Here is a 19186-nt window from a genome sequence, read left to right on the forward strand (position 1 = left end):
CCCAGCCAGCTGGCTGGGGAATTCTGGGAGTTGAAGTCCACAAGTCTTAAAGTTCCCAAGTTTGGACACCCCTGATCTACAGTAAAAACCTATTCTTGGAAGAATTCTAAACACAGCTAAGTATTTAGAACAAAATATTAATTTAAGGGTAACAGTTATCCCAAATTGAGATATTCCAGCACAAAAACTTGCAGAATTTTGCTGAGGTTGTCAACAGTTGGCTTGTCAAGATTCTCTTCATTGTCCTCCATGGTGTGCCATACTCTAGGGAAAGGTGAAGGTATCAAGTGTAGGATTGGAACACCTGTTGGGATAAGAGAACACAAAAAAATGAAGAGTTGGTCCAACTTTTGAGACAACTGTTATTTCTCAACAATGTTGTATAATGCAAAAAATTGAAAGCATGATGGTGTTAATGTTGTAATCTCATTGTTTGGTCTACTGAATATCAGAACATTATTAAAACTCCACTGCTGCTAACATTGTAAGAACATTTAAAGACTAACCATATCAATAATAGATTTTGCCTATCAGAGATAATAGAGTATTTTGAAGTGGGATCTATCTTTAAACATAAACATTTTTAAGTCCTGTGTATAAATAGCAAATCCACTTTTTACCTCTAGAACAGGTATGTCCACAGGCAGAGGCAAATGATCTGACACAAACTTTTCCTTGTGTATATGTGCCTTGGGTCGGCTCTTGAATATCCTAAAGGGCAAGACTTATGAACCTTGCCCCAGACAAGAGTATTTGGAGCAATAGACTGAAAAGTATGGCTCAATACCCTTTGACAAAATTACTTTGTATAAGTGAATTGAATAGACATTTGGTCTAAATGTTTCATTTACATTTCTTTTTATGTTTATATAATACTCGGTTGATGGGACTCCTGCCAATGTATTTCCCTTAATTTGTATTGCCATGCTGAAAAAAAGATCAAAGATCCCTCAGCCTATCATTCTCTCTCTCTATGTAATTTACAATCTGAAATGGGATGAGAAAAAAAAACAATTGTGCAATATTACCATAATTATAGTCACTGACTTCCTTGCATTAATATTATGATTTGTCAAAAATAAAATAAACTACGTTCTGAAAAATGGGTTTGTGACCAGACCTGACTCTATAAGAATGAACATTTGTACAATTCCTTAAGTTTGGAGAAAGATTTGCATAGATAAATGACCCTTCTACATATATTGCTGAATGTATGTCAATTTAAATACATTTTAAAAATCCATACCTCTTCTCAAAAATGGAATATGGTCATCCTCAACTGGATGTCGACGTAAATTACTCCGGAAGTACTGCCTCTCAGAAGAATAATTATGTAGCAAACCCAAATCATGAAGGTTTTGTTCTGCAAGATTTTTTTTAAAGTAGCAAGTTATGAATATCAAATAATGTTTTTTTTTAAGAAGCTCTCAATCTGTTTAAAACATTTTGAAGCAAAAAATGAGTTTTCAGAATTCTATGCACCCTCAATGCTTTGTGAATGCAACTCATAGTTATGATTGCTATTGTATCCCAGAAAATGGCCTTAGAACAGATATTTTGCTTAATCTGTATTGTACTGTTTTGGTAACATTTGTATAGTTTTTATCTTAATCGATAGAATCCACAATGATTTTAAAAAATATGTATATATGACTAATTTCTTGAAACTTCTGTAATGCATGCGTTTTTGTTTAAACATCTCCTTCAAAGGGAAAAGATGTTTAGAGCAACACTTGTGAGAGCATGATATGGCTAGAAATACTCTACCGTATAAAACTAGAAGATGCAAATATCCCTTTGCTAGTAAAACTGGTATATTTTGTAAAATGTTCTTACCAATGGATTCAAGTCTCCCAAACCATCGAGCTGTATTCAAAAAGTAAACAGGAAAAACAGGGTTTCGTGCACCAAGTAAATCCATCAACACAAAAAGATCCTACAGGAAATGGGTCAAGGTTAGTCCTTTAAATGCCAATCTCAGAGCTTTACCCTTAGGAGAATATTAATGATTGTCTAAAAATCAGTAATGTTGACAATTCCAGACAAGTATCTCAACATACTTATATTGCTGTACTTCTACGGTTGAATATAAATATCTCACTGAGATTGAAATCTTCTGCTCACAAACCTTAGTGTGACTCTTATTGTAATTAGTAAGGACTTGATTCTGACTAATAAGTCTACAAAGACTTCAAATGACAACTGCTTTTAAGTGGCATACCTCTATATTTGTTTTATCAATTAACTCCACCTTTGTTTGTCTGTTTTATCTGATTAGTTTTTATTGCAGATTGTTTTATTCTGTTGGTGGCACCATGGTTAGAATACAGTATTGCAGGCTAACTCTGCACCCTGCCAGGAGTTTGATTCTGACTGGCTCAAGGTTGACTCAGCCTTCCATCCTTCTGAGGTCAGTAAAACTGTTGGGGGCAATATGGTGTAAACAGCTTAAAGAGGGCTGTAAAGCACTATGAAATAGTATATGTCGAAGTGCTAATGTTATTCTAAATGATAGTTTAGAAAGTCATGCTTGCAATTCTTTTCATAACCCTACTCATATTTAAGGTGAAAAACATAGATTCCATGGCTCTTTATTCATATCCTTGTGCTCTAGGAGTATGGCTACAAAAGAACTGAATATTTTGGGATTTTAGGAGGGACTCGGTTTCATGCTAGGACTAGTGATTCTTTTACTACAAGCGTTGCTCCTATACGAACAATCATTGCCTATCAGCACAAAAATAAGAGCAGAATCTATTTTGTTAATTTCATTAAGAAAGTTTGTACTAAATTTTGAATGTGCCATGTAATTAACTGTAGAACTCTGTTTCTAAAGATAGATTTCTAAGGCCTACATGGTCTCCTCTAAATCCAAGGACTCAGACATGGGGGACCCTGCTCAAGAAGGATATCAGGAGCAATCAAGCACCAAAGGCTGACTGTGCTAGCAATAATCCAAAACAGATGCAGAACAATGTAAAACACAAAGATCCTGATCCCAAGCAGCCACCCAGCCTAAAAACATGCTGTGAACTCTGGAGAGTGGAGTAGAGGAACACTAAGAAGCAAAAATGGCAACTGTCTTAATTAAATCTTGTTCACACTAGCTAATATAATGCAACTACCAGAAGTTGGTTTTTCAGTTGGGAACATCTACTCTAACTATGGATTGGCATTTTTATGTCACTCAGTCCTATGTGTTATCTGAAGCCTGGGCTGTCTGACTATTTTCCATGGCACTTGGACCATTGTACTGTTCCTTGTCCACATATGCCCATGATCTGATTTGGCTTTGGACTGACAGGCAAAGTTTCACTTTCTTGTTAGTGTTCTGGTGTGCTTGCACACATCAGAGGTCTGCCTGCCCAAGCCAGTAATTCTTAAAAGTAAACAGATTACAACTCAATTTTGTGTGTATTTTCATCCTGAAACAGGACAGCTCCCTTGTAAGGGTCTTCTGTCCCCCAAAGAATATCTTCCTCTCTTCCTGCTTAACAGATACATTTGGAGCTGACTTCTTCCCTCCCATTCACAACACAGCCCCCAATAATATAGCACTCTACAGCGTCCCTTCTCAAGACCCCATTTAAAGTAATAAATGCAAAATATTTTTTTCTCTCTTCCAATTTTTTTCCTTTCTTCCCAATCATTATAACATTTTAAAAAATGGACTAATAGGATATTATTTTATAAAATAGGAAATTAAGGTCATGCCAAAAACTATGTATAGTTCTGCCATTTTTTATCCCTGTATCCATTATTTGTAAAGTTTTCACTTACAATGCCTTGAATTTGATTTGTGTTCCTGACACCTGGTGGATGAGGAGTAGATGCCATTTTCTGGGCCAAAGATCTAGAGCCGTACAGGGAATCTGAAGGCGACCATCGCACAAAAGCTTCTTCACCGTCAAAGAAAATAAGCTTGAGAGAAAGATCTGCCTTGGGTGGCAAGCTGCTTTGCTATGGAATGAGTGGGAAACAGAATGGAAAGTGTGTCACCTTACTTAGAATCACAGTAAATGCTGGAGCAATTTGAAGAAAAAGCAAATACCTTCAGAAAAGAAAGCTGTCTATCCAAGGACCTTGCTAATTCTAGCATCATTGCACAAGGCACAGCTGAGTCGGTAGCTCCAACAAACACTTTACCATCCAGTTGTGGCAGAAAATATTTTGAGTCATAATGGCAAGCAACCACCAAATGACGCTTGGCAAGGGGATTGAGAGTACTGATTATATTTGAAAAAGTGCGGTATCCATAAGGAGTATGACTCTGAAATGTGTCTTCTTCAACAAGCCAGCCAGCCTGCAGTCCTTGTAGCCGATGCTTGATATGCTAAAATATATAGAACCAAAAATCAATAGTGATCAATAATGTTAAGTTTTAAGTAAGTCCTTACAAATCAATCCTGCAGGTGCCAACAAATTTCCTGAAGAAGATTAATGTTTCCCCCTGAAACCTACTATTTGATAAATGTTCATTCACAGCTTTGAATACATTTCTCTTCAGGAGACCTTTTCTAGCCTATTGATAATGAAGCCGAACAAGTCTTCTGTTTCAGGCTGGAATTCTGTTTGTATACTGCAAACCAAATTTTGGACTGAGCGAGCTCTTATCAGCCTTTTTCAACATGGTGCATTCCCATAACTTTCCGCCAGCTCACCTGTTATCTGCAGCATCTAGGAACAACTATCAAATACATCTAAAGGTCATCAGGCAAAGAAAATGTGATAATATACAGTATTTATGCCTTTCTCATTTTTAGCTTTTTAATATGAGAATGATTCTTTCAGAATGCTGGTACATTCACATACACCCACATCTTGGGTGTCTCTGTTTTCCTCAATTATCTCATGTTGCAAAGGAATGGATCAGAGAGGCAATTGCATACATGGACAAATCTAAAGGTTTTGGCCATTATGAGCTTTGAATAAGAGTGCTTCTGCAATGAATACTACAGAAAGAACTAAAGGAAAATCAGGATGGGAAGATTCTATAGCCACTACATTTTCTTTGTGGTCATAATTGCAGAAGGCATAGAAACTTTTAAAAATATGAAAGGCATAGAAATTGTTCAAAATATGAGAAAAATGGACTTCAGTCAGCAATTCCAGATTGAAATGCAAGAAAGACTTATGAAAGTAAGAGGTTCTCAATCCCAGCTGCTGTCACTTAATGATATATAATTGCTGCTCCCCCATCTGAGGATATATCTGTGGATGTTTCCTTAGTAATATGTTTTCTCAGCTGCTCATTTCAATAGCAGCTCAAGAGTTGCTGCAATCAAGGCCTAAGAGAGCCTTCATTATCTTACAGAACATGTTGATACTTGTCTGTAAGTAACAGGGTTACAATTGCTGAAGGATAGTTAGAAAAATGTATCTTCTATAAAATCAAATCTATTCACTGAAAAACAGGACTTATTGCTAATCAGAATGAAACTACAAAGACATAATTATGTACATGTATACGTATAAAGACACTGGCAATGAAAAGAAGAATTTTACTCTAGGCATCTTCCTTTTGGTAAATTTATTAGAGCAACAATTTAAGTATTATTATCTTAAGCTCTAAGTACAGAGGTGGATTGCTCCCGGTTCGGCCCGGTTCAGCTGAACCGGTAGTGGAATTCATGTCTGGGTCGCAGGACAGGCAGTGATCCAGGCCTGCCACGCCCATGAACCGATTCCCTTGCTGCCGCTGGGCCACCTCATTTTGGTTTTTAGTGACTGCACGTGTGCAGTTCCCTGTAAATTATTCTGTGCATGCACGAAGAACAATTAACATTGAACAGTGCACGCACGCACGCACATGTGAGCAAAACAAGCACGCGTTGCGTGCGTGTTGTGAACCAGTAGTAAAACTGGCAGCAACCCACCCCTGTCTAAGTACATGAAAGGTCCCCAATATAGCCCATCACAAACTAAACACTTTGCAGCTTTTTATTGCCTTTACTTTTCAGAGATTTTGAGAGGATAGAAAAGGGGGGGGGGATTACCTGTGAGAATGAAGATGTATTTTAGGATATGTATTAATTCCAGAATGCATAATCATAGGTGTTGATTATCAGTGATATCTATGGTAGTCTGTAAATGTTAATTATCTAATTGTTTTGATATGGGAAGCAAATAAATAAATTTGGGATTGGAAATCCTAATATGCAGAGGAGACTTGAATTAGATTTGTCATTTTCAGTGGTATGAACATCAAAGAAATTTGTCTTACGAGAATTTTTTTTTTCAGAAACTGTACTGATCTTCTCCAGGAACAGTAGTACATACTCTTTCTTGGATATGTTTAATTACTGCAGCACAAGAGATACTATTTTTGTTGAGGCTATTTGTGAGCAGTCTCCTAGGAAACAAGCATTTAGTAGATATTCTTTGAAAGCGTTTATCTGCCTTTTTTGCTTCATAAATTGCAGATCATCAAGCTTACATATCATCATATTCCAACTATACTAAGAATCACCATCATTTTTGGACAACATCTCCAATTGATCAGAATTTAACATAATAAACATCCTGCATACTTGTGACTGTATTTTATGACTGTAAAGTATAGTTCTTCTCCAAGTTGAAATATATTAGTTGCTAGTGGCTATTTCCTGTGCTATCATTAATGCTGACAACATAATTACTTTTTCCATTCCAGGAGCATTAACTGTGTTTCAATTAATGATTACTAATTCTACACCTGCATACCACCTCCTGAATAATAGGCAGCATACCTTAAAAATGTGGAGGAAGAGGGAAGCAATTGAAAAGTTATTGCCTTTGTGTCCTGTCTCTAAACCTCCTGTTTAGAATCATTAGTTTGTCATATTACGACATAGAAAAGTGGATAGATGGCCTTTGGCTTGATTTAAGAACGCTTTTAAAATTTTCTTGCAATGATATTACCTCTGTGACATGTATATTGCAGTGTACTTATTCTATCTTCTCTATGCCTGTAGAATTATTTTACCTCTTTCAGTAATTACAACTTTTTCTGTCTTACCTGCCGCACAGCATAACTCCCAGGTGATCCTGGATATCTCTCAATCAGAATTGGATGAAGGTCATTTTGCCACATGCGATTAACATTTGTCTGTGAAGTGACTTGTAGGATGCTGGTTGCATTTAAAATGGTTGGGCGATGGGAATACTGCAGAAAGAATTAAAGGAAAAATCAGGATGAGAAGTTATATTGCTTATGTTGTTTTGTATCCGTGATGGAAACATTAAGATGAAATAGCTATTATCAATTTTTATGGTTAGCATGAAAACTAGCAATAAGGAGCTATTATCCAGAGTTTAATCTATTGACACACTGTACATGGAAATGTATGGCATTTCTGTAAGGTATTTTTACATGTACACATGCTGTGCATACGATAAATGTTAAGTAATTAAGCTCCCCGTTAGGAGAGCAAGTATGCAGAGAAGGGTAATGAGAGTGATATGGAATAACACACACAAACCAACATACAGAGACACTGAATAGTATAAAAATATAGTAGTTTACTATGTAGAAATATAGAAGTATTCAGAGTCCGGTTAACAGTCCAAGTCATACACGGTTCAGTAATTCAGTTATCAAAAATAGTCAGTCTAGCACACAAAATAGCTAACAGTAGCAAGACTCAGTAACTCACAAGCAGTATCAACACTATCCACGATCAGCATCTAACAAAACAGAGAGAGCTAACAGCCATTCTGGCTCCCTCTTATAGCTGCTTGAGGTAACAAACCAATTACATCTCTTAATCATTTAAAGTAACAGTAAAGTAATCATAGCTTATATACATTGCCAAGCCAAGCCTAGGGTTACATCCCTAACAATAAAGCCTGAAGACATTAGCACAGTGACTCCTATTCTCTACTAAATTTTTAGAGAAGACATAGTGCCATTAATTTCTTCCAAAAAGCAAAGATTATTTTGTACCTCTTCCTAAGTCTCAGTTCTAGCACATGCTAATTTTATGGTATATGGCAGTGTTTGTGAACCTTTTCAGCACTGAGTGCCGAAACGGGATTGCGGGCGTGTGGGGGAGGGCCAGAAACCGAAAGAGCAACTACCAGGCACACATGCGTGAGAGCACTGGAAACTGGAAGAACAGCTCAGGAAGCTGAGCTTCTGATTTCCAGTGTGCGCATGCATGCTGGTCACCTGGTCTTCTGGTTTTTTGTGTGCATGCATGCACAAAGACCAGGTAGCCAGTGCGCATGCATGCACTGGATACCAAAAGCTCAGCTTCCCAGCACATGCATGCATGCCAGGGAGCTACTCTTCTGGTTTCCAGTGATGCCGCCCATGCAAAGACCAGGTGGACCGACTGGAACAGCAATTGGAGACAGCTGGTGTGCCCGGAGAAATGTCTGTGTGCCACATGTGGCACGCGTGTCATAGGTTTGCCATCACGGGTATATGGAGATATTTCATTCATCTCCTTCCTTTGAGTACTGTAAGAATGTAAGATGCAGTTTGATCCACATCCTTTTTCACTTCTAAGTATTTTTAAAATCTTTCCTATTGCAAATTTAGCATTCTGCTAAAATTATAGATTTCCATAAATAATGGAAAATATACTAAGAGACTTTTCTTAAGGGCAGTTTTATAAAAAATGCATATTCGGCAACAGAGTTTTTAAGAGTAATGAAGATTAGATTGATTGTAGTTAAAAAATAATGGAAAATATTAAAATTAAAATGCTATTCTATTTTACCTGCCATGATAATGTTGCATAGAAATCAATAAAAGGATGATTTTGTTAAAGTAGTATGGCAGTTGGTCTTACCTGAACTGCTATTTTTGGGGCTCGGACAGGAGGCTCCAGTGGATGGTATTGACACGCCCATTTGGCCACGAGACTGGGATAAAGCTGAAGACAAGCCTCTGTGCTCCACCCTTTCTTCTCCAGTTCATCGAAGTGAGCTGCCCCCAGACCTGAAAACAAGGTACAAAGGAGAACTCCCACCACCCCAGCTATCCTACTACCTAGGGCAGGAACTGGAGCCTCCTGTCCAAGCCCCAAAAATAGCAATTCAGGTAAGACCAACTGCCATTTTTCGGAGCGAGGGACAGGAGGCTCCAGTGGATGGGACCTACCAAAGCTAAGTCCCATGGGTGGGGAACTCATGCTCTGCAATAACCTGCTGTAGCACCTTGCGCCCAAACGCTGCATCAGCCGATGCAAATGTGTGCAACCTGTAATGTTGGATAAACAGCGATGGGGATGCCCATGTAGCCGCTCTGCAAATGTCATCTATGGGGCCTGGGAGGCCCAAGCTGCTGAGGTGGCAGCACTCCTCGTCGAGTGTGCCGTGATACCGGCTGGCACTGGCAACCTCTGGGATTTGTATGCTAGGGAGATGGCTAAGTGGATCCACCAGCTAATGGTGGAAGGCATTACCCTCCTACCCAGAGATGAAGGTTGGAAGGATAGGAAGAGTGCCTCTGACCTCCGGAAGGAGGCCGTCCGCTTCAGGTAAATACGCAGGGCCCGTCAGATGTCCAACCGGTGCCACTGCTGTTCCCGTTCCCTAGCTGGATTAGGGCAGAAATCAGGGAGAACAAGTTCCTGGGAAGGGTGGAATATGGAATTCACCTTCGGAAGGAAGGCTGAGTCTAACCTCAACATGACCCTGTTGTTGTGGAACATGCAGAAGTCCTCCCTGGAGGAAAGTGCTCCTAGCTCTGACACCCTTCTAGCCGACATGATAGCGACTAGGAATACCACCTTAAGGGTTAGGTACTTCAAGCTAACTATTCTCAAAGGGCTCCTCCATGAGAGCCCATAGCACAGTGGGAAGATTCCACGTGGGGAATCTATGCACCACTGGTGGGTGCAGTTTGGAGATCCCCTGAAGGAACAGGAAGTAGGATGAGAGGGACCGGACCCTTTCCTGGGAGGATTGTGGCAAGGGCAGCTAGTTGCCTGCGCACAGTACCCCGGGTGAGACCCTTGTCTAGGCTGTCCTGGATGAATTCCAGGACTTGCGGGATTGAGGCCCTGGTGGGCTCAGCCCATTTTGCCTGGCATCAGGAAACGAAGGCCACCCATGTAGAGTCATAGATCCTCGAGGTGGAATTTCTGCGAGAGGCCTCTATGGTTCTAATCACCCGTGGAGAAAATTGAGCTCCCTTTAGGCACTCCCGCTCAATCTCCACATGGCTGGTTGCAGCCAGTGTGGTTCCGGGTGCATCAGCTTCCCTTGGTGCAGCTTTATTTCTCTCTGGAATCTGCCATGGAGGCTGGACTGATAGGATCTTGAGGTCCACGAACCAGGGTCTCCTCGGCCAGTGAGGAGCCACCAGGATCAGCTCTGCCTGCTTCCTGACTAGCTTCTGAACTACCCTGGGAAGGAGGGAGAGAGGAGCAAAAGCATACAGAAGCTCCCTTGGCCACCTTGTGTGAAGGGCGTTGACCCCTTCTGTTGCCTGAGCTAGGAACTGAGAGAAGAACAGCGGAAGCTGGGTGTTGGCCGGAGTGGTGAAGAGGTCCACTACTGGCCGCCTGAACCTCTGGAACAGCTCTGGAACAGCTCCTGGGACAGGCTCCTCTCTCCATTGTCCACCGTCTCTCGACTGAGCCAGTCGGCCTGATGGTTGTCGATCCCCGTGATGTGCTCTGCCCGGGTCGACCGCAGGTGTCTCTCTGCCCAGCTACCCATCACTTTGGTGTGCAGTGCCCTGGGATGTGTGCCACCCTGCCGATTGATGTGGGCCTTGGCCGCCACATTGTCGGTGAGGACCAGGCTGTGATGACCCTCGACAGCGGTCTGGAAATGTCGAAGTGCCAGATGGATCGCCCGGAGCTCCAGCTGGCGTCCGTGGTGAGAACGAGGCACTCCTGATCCCTGAACTCGCACCCCTTGAGCAAGGCTGGGGACAGCCACCACTTGAGGGAAATCAGTACCTGAGGGGTGGCCTCGACCTTGGCCGGTGCACTTCTGGTGTTGGCCCTCTGGAATGGTAGGAGTCACCACTGCAGAGTCCTGGCGTGCAACCGTGCCCACGGTACTACCTCGATGCAGGATATGAGTTTCCCCAACAAGCTAGATAGAAGGGCTATGGGAACATAGCGGTCCCTACAGACCTACTTAACCATCTTAACCAAACTGGCCCTGCGGTCCGGGGAAAGAAAAACCTTCCCTGCATGGGAGTCTATAACCAGCCCTAAATGGAGAATTCTAGTTGACGGGGTGAAGGAACTCTTTTCAAAGTTGACGGAGAACCCAAGCCCCTGAAGGGTGTCCACGACCTCCCAGAAGTCCGCCCTCGTCTGACCCGGGGATGCCCCCTGGACGAGGACATCATCCAGGTAGCAATGCAGCCTAATGGGGAAACCCCTTAGGTAGGCTGCCACCACCGCCAGTACCTTGGTGAATGACCTAGGTGCAGAGGATAACCCAAAGGGAAGGGCCCTGTATTGCTAGTGGCGACCCAGATAGGAGAACCGTAGGTATCCTGGAGTGGGAGGATGGGAATATGGAGATAAGCCTCCATGAGGTCTATAGATGCCATGTAATCCCCCTCCTGTATGCCTGCTAGAATGGATTTAAGCGAGGCCATCTTGAACTTGCAGTACACAAGATGTTGGTTCAAGAGCTTCAAGTCAAGAATAGCTCTCCAACCCCCCCCAAAGCTTTCGGCACGAGGAACAGGTTTTAATAGAACCCCGGGCCCACCTGGTCCGAGGGGACCAGTTCTATTGCGGCAATGTCAAGCAGATGCTTACTGGCCTGATGCATCCGCCTGCGCTTGTCTAGATTTTGTGCCGGGGGAAATATGTGAAAGTGGTTAGGGGGAATGGAGAGGAACTCTAGCCAAAGCCCATGTGAAACCCTGCTGATTACCCAGGCATCAGAGGAAATCCTTGCCCAGGCCTCGGAGAAGACTGCCAATGGCTGGGGTCGGGTTTGACCTATTTGCCCCGGCAGTAGGAGCACCCACCTCCCCCTCGAAAGGGCCGCTTACTCTGAGACTGGAAGCGGGATCTGTCCCTACTGAAGTTGCAGTCAGATGTCCTCTCTGACCTGGGAAAAGAGTACTTGCTCTGCTGAGCCTCCTGTTTCCGGGGACGGTATGAGGGCTTGCTGTAAAACGGGGTTGACCTTTGTTCCGCCTTCTTCGCTGAGGTGGGTTAGACCTTTTTCTTGGTTTTGTCCTCCATGAGGAGCGGTTCCAGGGCTGCCCCAAAGAGGAAGCCCCCATGTAGTCGGCCGACGCCAGCTGCCATTTGGACTTGCTGTCCGCCTGCCACCCCCTGAGCCAGAGGAGGCGACGGGAGGTCACGGATGATGCCATAGCCCTGGAGGCAAACTTCATCGTGTTTAGTATGGCATCAGCCGAAAACTGCGCCACTGCCACTAACTTGTTCAAATCCTGATGCAGTCGCACATCCTCTGCGGGAATGCGTTCCTGGATCTTCTCCATCCACAGGATCGCTGTGCAATTGAAGAATGAAGCCGATTCTGCTGCCTTGATGGCCCAGGCCTCTGACTGGAATGTCTTTCTCAGGGTCATCTCTGCCTTTCTGTCATCTGCCTTAAGGTTGTCTGCTATGTCCTTGGCCACCAGAGATGCAGGAGACACCAGGGTCACCACAGGTGGCTCCATGGCGGGTAGCTGTAATGCTTGGGAGAAATCTAGCTCAATGTTATAAAAACATCTGTCATTACTGCCAGGGTTTGGGAAGGCGGTGGGCTTTTCTCATTGTTTCTTTGCAACTTCCAGGAAGAGATGAGGGGCAGGAATCTTCTCCTTCACCACCTTGGGTTCAGAAAAAACTGGGCCCCGAGGCTTTTTTGCTGCAGGCCCATCAGAATTGCCCTCTTTAGCCCCCTCCCTAGCTCCATCTATTTCCCCTCCTCCTCTTCTACCTGTGCAGTAGCACGCGCTTTGCGTAGAAGAGACCGGAATAAATTTGGGGGGAATAGTCCAGTAAATGCCGGAGGTTCCGGCTTGTCATCCTCCTTATCCTCACACAGGTCAGGATCTCTCTGGGGTCTGTTCCCCGCTATTGAACCTTCACTAATCAGGGAAGGAGAGGCAGGGCGGCTCACAGGATTGGATGGAAGCCGAACCTGGGATGAGTTGGCCCTAGGATTCCCACCTTGATCTGGTGCTAAGGACCGAGCAGTCTGCTGCTGCAATCCATGCACAATTCCGGAGGCAATTGCTCTTTCAATGAGATTTTGCAGCCCCCTTGGCAGATTATCTACATCCAGAGAATTCCAACCGGAATTCTCTGGCTCCTGAGCTACTTCAGCTTGGGGAGCTAGAGTGGACCTGGGTAGGGCCTGATCCTTCCTAGGATACACGTGGGCACAGGAATCTTCCAAGTCCTGGTCCTCCAGGGGAAGAGGAGGAGAAGGAGACCTTTCCCAAAAAATCTCCCTAGGGAATCTGGAGAACCTGGAGGGTGTCCAGGCAGTAACTCACCCTCCAATGGAGATATGGAGCGAGGGGGGGGGAAGCACTAAGCCTACCCTGCAAGGCCCTTAGTTTTTCAGCCCTGGAAAAGGTTTTTGAGAGGGCCTTGTGCCTCCTCAGTTTGTCTCTCTGGGTGGCACAAGAGGGGCAGGGTTGGCAGGCTTTAGGGCCCTGGCAGAAGCAGTGGGTTGCTGCCTGGTTGAAGGTCCCTCCCCAGGGGAGCATGGGGGAGAAGGAAACCTCCCTACCTCCTCCGCCATCTTGGCCACATGGGGGAGTAAGAAAAATAAGGAAAAAAACTAGTCACCCTCCTTGCGCAGCCTCCTGGCTCTCCCTCTCTTCCTCTGCAACAGTTAAAGGGATAAACAATTTCAGTGAATGCTGCTTTCTCTCCTTCTGGGCAGCCCCCGCCTCAACACCGAGAATGGTGTGATTGGGGGCTGCTGCCGAGGCTTGCCTTGGCCTGGGTAGCTTCGCGTGCTCTCCTTCACTCTGCGGCGCGCTCACAGTTAAAAAGAACTTCACGCTCTTCTCAGCGCTCTGTACTCTCCGCAGCTCGAATCCAGCTGCCGAAGCCATTTAAAAGTTGATTGGGGCAATGGGGGGGCCTCTGGGCTGGGTATCCCTAGCCTCTAGCCTCCCGATCGCAAGAAACCCCAGGGATCGCCGCCACGTGTTTGGCTAAGCCAGAAATGGCCGCCGTGACCTCAGCACTCTCTCCGATCCCTAGGATACAAAGTAACACTCCCTGGTGGTTAGGAAGAAAAACCACGTAGAGCTACTTACAGCCTAGAGCAGAGAGCTAGATTCAGAGGCTGCAGAGGCAAGGAGGTTCCAGTAGAGATAGAAATTTTAGGAGAAGTTTAAAATATGACTCGTTATTTGGCCGGACTGAGATGAACTGGAGAAGAAAGGGTGGAGCACAGAGGCGTGTCTTCAGCTTCATCCCAGTCTCGTGGCCAAATGAGTGTGTCAATACCATTCACTGGAGCCTCCTGTTCCTCGCTCCAGAAAACAAGTATTTACCAATGCCAGTTTGTGTCCACTGAAAGACAAAATAAGATACAGCTTTACAATCATGCTGCTGCTAAAGAAACAACTCCTTTGCTAGATAGATAAAGGCAGTGGCGTAGCGTGGGGGGTGCAGGGGGGGGCGGCCGCACCGGGCGCAACATCTGGGGGGGCGCCCTGACTCGCCCTGCGCTGCCCTTTGCCGGACTGTGGCCGTCTCTTTCCTCCCGAGGAGGAGCTCGAAGGGCACCTGAAGGGAAGCAGGTGCCGCGGGGGTGGGAGGCGCACCGGGGGCTTCGGGAAGGCACCGGCTTCCCGGGGCGCTCCAGGCGGAGCCGAAGGAGAGCGGCGCTGCGCTGCGCTCCGTCTGCCCGCCGCTGCAACGCCACTGCGTCCTCCCGCTCCGCCTGGAGCGCCCCGGGAAGCCGGCGCCTTCCCGAAGCCCCCGGTGCGCCTCCCACCCCCGCGGCACCTGCTTCCCTTCAGTCGAGCCTTTTCCCGCTGCCCTTCGAGCTCCTCCTCGGGAGGAAGGCAGGAGGCCAGCATGGAGAGCCTCACTTGACTGATGCCGACCCAGGGGCAGCTGCAGTCGGGCCGCCCTCGCTTTAGGGGGCGCAAATTACTTGCCTTGCCCCGGGTGCTGACAACCCACGCTACGCCACTGGATAAAGGGATGAGAGAAAGAGAGAGAAGTAGACCTTGACACAACCGCATTTGATTATGACTATTCATGTGATCATGTGGATCCTGTGATGGTTGTAAGTGCGAGTACCAGTTGTAAGTGTAAGGACCGGTTGTAAGTTAATTTGTTTTCAGTGCTGTTGTAACTTTACATTAAAAGTTGTATGTTGAGGATTACTTGCAAAGAGCTTCAATACAAATTAGGCCAAATTACAAGACTGTTCAATTCCACAAAAATCAATCTAATCGCTTTCCAGCCGACTACCTAAATTCATGTCAATCCAAATTACAAAGTTTGCTGGACTTTTTTTTTTTTTTGCTTTGATGCCATCCTTTTGACTATATTAGGTGGTAGATATAAGAAAACACCAGTCATCCAAAAACTATCCCATTGGACCTAGGAGAGGTAGAATTGATTGAAAATGTAATACATTTTATACTGAAACTCAGTCATTTGAACTCCTACTTAGCGAAATGCCAGGCACCCCGACAAATGTTATATTCTTTATCTATTGTCTGATAAAAATCCAACTCTGACATATACAGCTGCAAAACTGTTACCTAGTAACAACCGTTTGCAGCAATGTGTTATCCTCTAAGGGAGTAAGTTGATGTTAATACAGTCCATTGTATTATATTAGCCATTAGATGTTATATTTCATAGATGCTCTTATGTCTATGACTCTTGTCTAAGACTATAATAAACTATTTACTTATGTGTGCCAAATATTTGATTTAAAAAAACCCTAGTCTTTCAGTTAAGTAGAACAATCCTCCAGTTCAAAGAAGACCACTTCTATTTCCATGTTTAAAAAAAAAAGGGGGGGGGGAGGGGATGTTGAAATTCTCCAGTTATAGACTATGCACTACAGGCTGCCTGATCATGAACCTTTCTATTATGGTAAATTGAATGTATTCAAAACACAATAATACATATTTACTAAAATAGATCCAGGTCAAGGTAATTGTTTTTAATGTAAATTAAAATAAATGCAGAATAAATACAATCAACATTCAGAACTATCCTCATTATAAAATACAATCTTGACATGTTTTATACATAAATATTTTATCACTTAGCTACTACATACGTACAGTTCATGGCTATTCTAATCTGGATGAAAGAAAAACAAATGCTATGGTCCCGAGAAGGCACTACTCCCCAAAAATTAAAAGATTGATTATTTGAATATTTTGTAATGAAGGTTTCTTTAGTATAATATGGAGAAAGAATTGCTCATATTTTCTTCAACACGAGGATGCTGAAGCTTGATTAGGAATGTTGTGGGGGGGTTTATTTGGGGGGAGACCCAGAATCTAGCCAAGGAGGCCATTTGTCTTTTTTTCTCTTTGTAATCTTCACATCATATCAGATTTCCAAACATTATTTGATATTATTATAGGTGTGTGTGTGCTTCCTATGCTTCACATAACTACAATTAATGCCATTCTGTTGGAGCAAGTCAAATCTGGGGGAAATTATGTTATATTTCAATTTGCTAATGGTGCATGTGAAGACCTGATTTAATGTACTTTTTCCACAGTCTGTAAAGCAGATCAAAATATTGCCAGCATAATTTGCCTGTATCTACACAGTCAGTCTTGCTCTGCTTCTATAATGAAGCTGAGAGGTGGTTGCTGTCTTAATAGTTTACTAAGGGGTAAGTTAAAGTACATTGATTCAGTGGTGGGATTCAATTTTTTTTTATTACTGGTTCTGTGGGTGTAGCTTGGTGGATGTGGCTTGGTGGGCATGGCAGGGGAAGGATACTGTAAAATCTCCATTTCCACCCCACTCCAGGGGAAGGTTACTGCAAAATCTCCATTTCCTCCCGATCAGTTGGGACTTGGGAGGCAGAGAATAGATGGGGGTGGGGCCAGTCAGAGGATGTATTTACTGGTTCTCTGAACTACTCAAAATTTCCACTATCAGTTCTCCAGAACTGGTCAGAACCTGCTGAATACCATCTGTGCATTGATTGATGAATTTTTCTGCTGGCAAGAAAAATATCAACCAATTGTTTCCCTTGGCTGGAGTTAAGGCTTGTCAGGTGACAGTGACATATTGCAATTTCTGCATGTGTATTGGGCACTGATATACTTACAAAAGGCATTGAGCTTTGATTGCAACATATACCTGCCATCTTATGGATTTTGACTCTTTCCTTGGACACCTCTACACAGACATGCCTTTATGTTTAATGAGACAACTTTGAGACAAAGCTTAGGAAACATGAATGATGGGGCCATAAGTGGGGCTGTTCTTGAGAAGTATCCAGATGTTGCAATTAATGCAAAATGTAGGAAATATGCTGCTAATGAGTACAAAAAGTGTGAGGATCTTATGATTGTACTAAAAGGTCATCAGTTTTTATTGTTGCTTACTGTACTTAATACAATGTAAGCCATCAGTACAAAAAGGTTTTAGGCTTTTTATTTAAAGGTCTGCATTTTCTATTATGCACCTGCTGTGATTTGCAGGTAAGCCCACATTCTTTCTGGCAAGAGGAAGGGGACCTTCTCCTGTTGCTCCCAGGCTTTGATATGACCTTCCCTACTTTCTTGGAAGGATTTAAGTAATTTATAAAGGTGTTTCTCTTCCATAAAACTTTCAACTGTTAATTAATTTTAGTAACAACTGCAAATGCTTGCCAGAGTAAATTACAAAACAGAGGATGAATAAGTGCCTTCTTTGCCAACCAAAGCTATGCATGTTTCTCAGGAGACATCCCTTCCTCCATGGCAAATTGATTGAGTGCAATTCTTATTATGCTCTGCTTGGAATCTGTCCAACTGACCAGCTTGGGATCTACTCCTCTATAAAAATAGAGGATCACAGTACTATATTTGCCCAATAAAAAGTTCCAATTCTGCCCTCCCCCCCCCCTGATAGAATTCGAGGCTCTCTCAATTATAGTAGGTCTGCTGTTTGGATACTCTCTCATCAGGCGCTGACCCACTTCAGATATCTTGACTTCAGCAATGCTGCTGTATCATGTGCCTTCAGACTTTGCCCATTAGTTGGTGAGGGAGCTACCATATTTTCCTCTCCAGTGCCTGAGGGCTGTGCTGATAGTGCAGCTGGGTAAGAGGCGTTTATTTGTACATCAGCCTTCCAGATCACTTCTTTTTATGATACAATTAGCCACCTCATTACCCTTAAAAAAAAAGACGTACATCGTGCTACCGGATTTCTTCTGGCCACTTCACAAATAAGAATAGCAATAGAACAAGGGTATAACACAAAAGAGTTCAGGTCTCTCCACAATGCCCCATGCATCATACCGGTATTACCATGAAAAAGAAACAAGCAGAACATCTCTCTCTCTCTCTCTCTCTCTCTCTCTCTCTCTCTCTCTCTCTCTCTCTCTCTCTCTCTCTCTCTCTCCATACACACACACACACACACACACTCTATATCTACTACTACTACTACACACACACACACACACACACACACACACATTTTCTCCCTTTCATTTCCCCAAAGGCCAAAAATGCCGACCCCACAGACATTGTCTCCTCTTGGCTGTACTTGTCCCAGCGCCCCCTCTCCCTTCGCCTCCGTTGCACCCACAAAGCAGAGGACGCTCCAAGCCACCCACCTTCTCCTGAGTCCAGTCCGCTCTGTCTTCTCGGCCACCTACATGCTGCGGGAAGCCCGGGAGAGCCCAGCAGAGTGCCCAGGCCAGGCAGAAGAATGCCGCCGCCTTGCTATCTCGTCTCTCTCTGGCCATGCCGCTGCAGAAGCAGCTCCCTTCCTTTCGGCTGGGCAGGGGGCGAAGCCGACCCCGGCTGCAGGTGAAGGAGGCTCGCTCGAGCCTCAGAGGGAGGCAGAGTCAGGCAAAGAAGCGGGCGCAGCGTTGGCGAGCAAGCGGCGACGGGACAGCGGCGGCGCTTCGCTTCTGCCTTTCTGAGGCGCTTTTTTGGCTCCGCGTCCGGCGAGTTTCTGTCTTGCCTTGCCTACGTAACGCGGCGGGAGAGATGCTAATTCCCATCCCAATCAGTCCGTTTTCCCCTCAGGAGTGGGTGGGCGTTTTGTCCCTGGCACCACGTCAGCAGCATCAGGAGGACAAC

The 19186-nt window shown here is 44.2% G+C and overlaps 1 protein-coding gene across 2 annotated transcripts; it reads right to left on the minus strand.

The window, feature by feature from the left end:
• Window positions 1–19: 19 nt before the first annotated feature.
• QPCT (glutaminyl-peptide cyclotransferase) lies at window positions 20–19134 on the minus strand. Of its 2 annotated transcripts, none has more exons than XM_081941030.1 (7): window positions 18715–19134; window positions 6998–7144; window positions 4052–4333; window positions 3781–3960; window positions 1837–1936; window positions 1247–1363; window positions 20–304 (listed from the first exon to the last, which is right to left on the minus strand). In XM_081941030.1, exons 1-7 carry the CDS (start codon window positions 18844–18846, stop codon window positions 156–158), a joined length of 1107 nt encoding a protein of 368 aa, XP_081797156.1. In that variant the 5' UTR covers window positions 18847–19134; the 3' UTR covers window positions 20–155. The 2 variants fall into 2 exon arrangements, with proteins under 2 accessions (XP_081797156.1, XP_081797155.1); XM_081941029.1 differs by lacking the exon at window positions 18715–19134 and adding an exon at window positions 8778–9486.
• Between the last annotated feature and the right edge of the window lie 52 nt (window positions 19135–19186).

This window comes from Natrix helvetica (assembly GCF_964273705.1).
Source record: "Natrix helvetica genome assembly, chromosome: 2".
Taxonomy (NCBI): Eukaryota; Metazoa; Chordata; class Lepidosauria; order Squamata; family Natricidae; genus Natrix; species Natrix helvetica.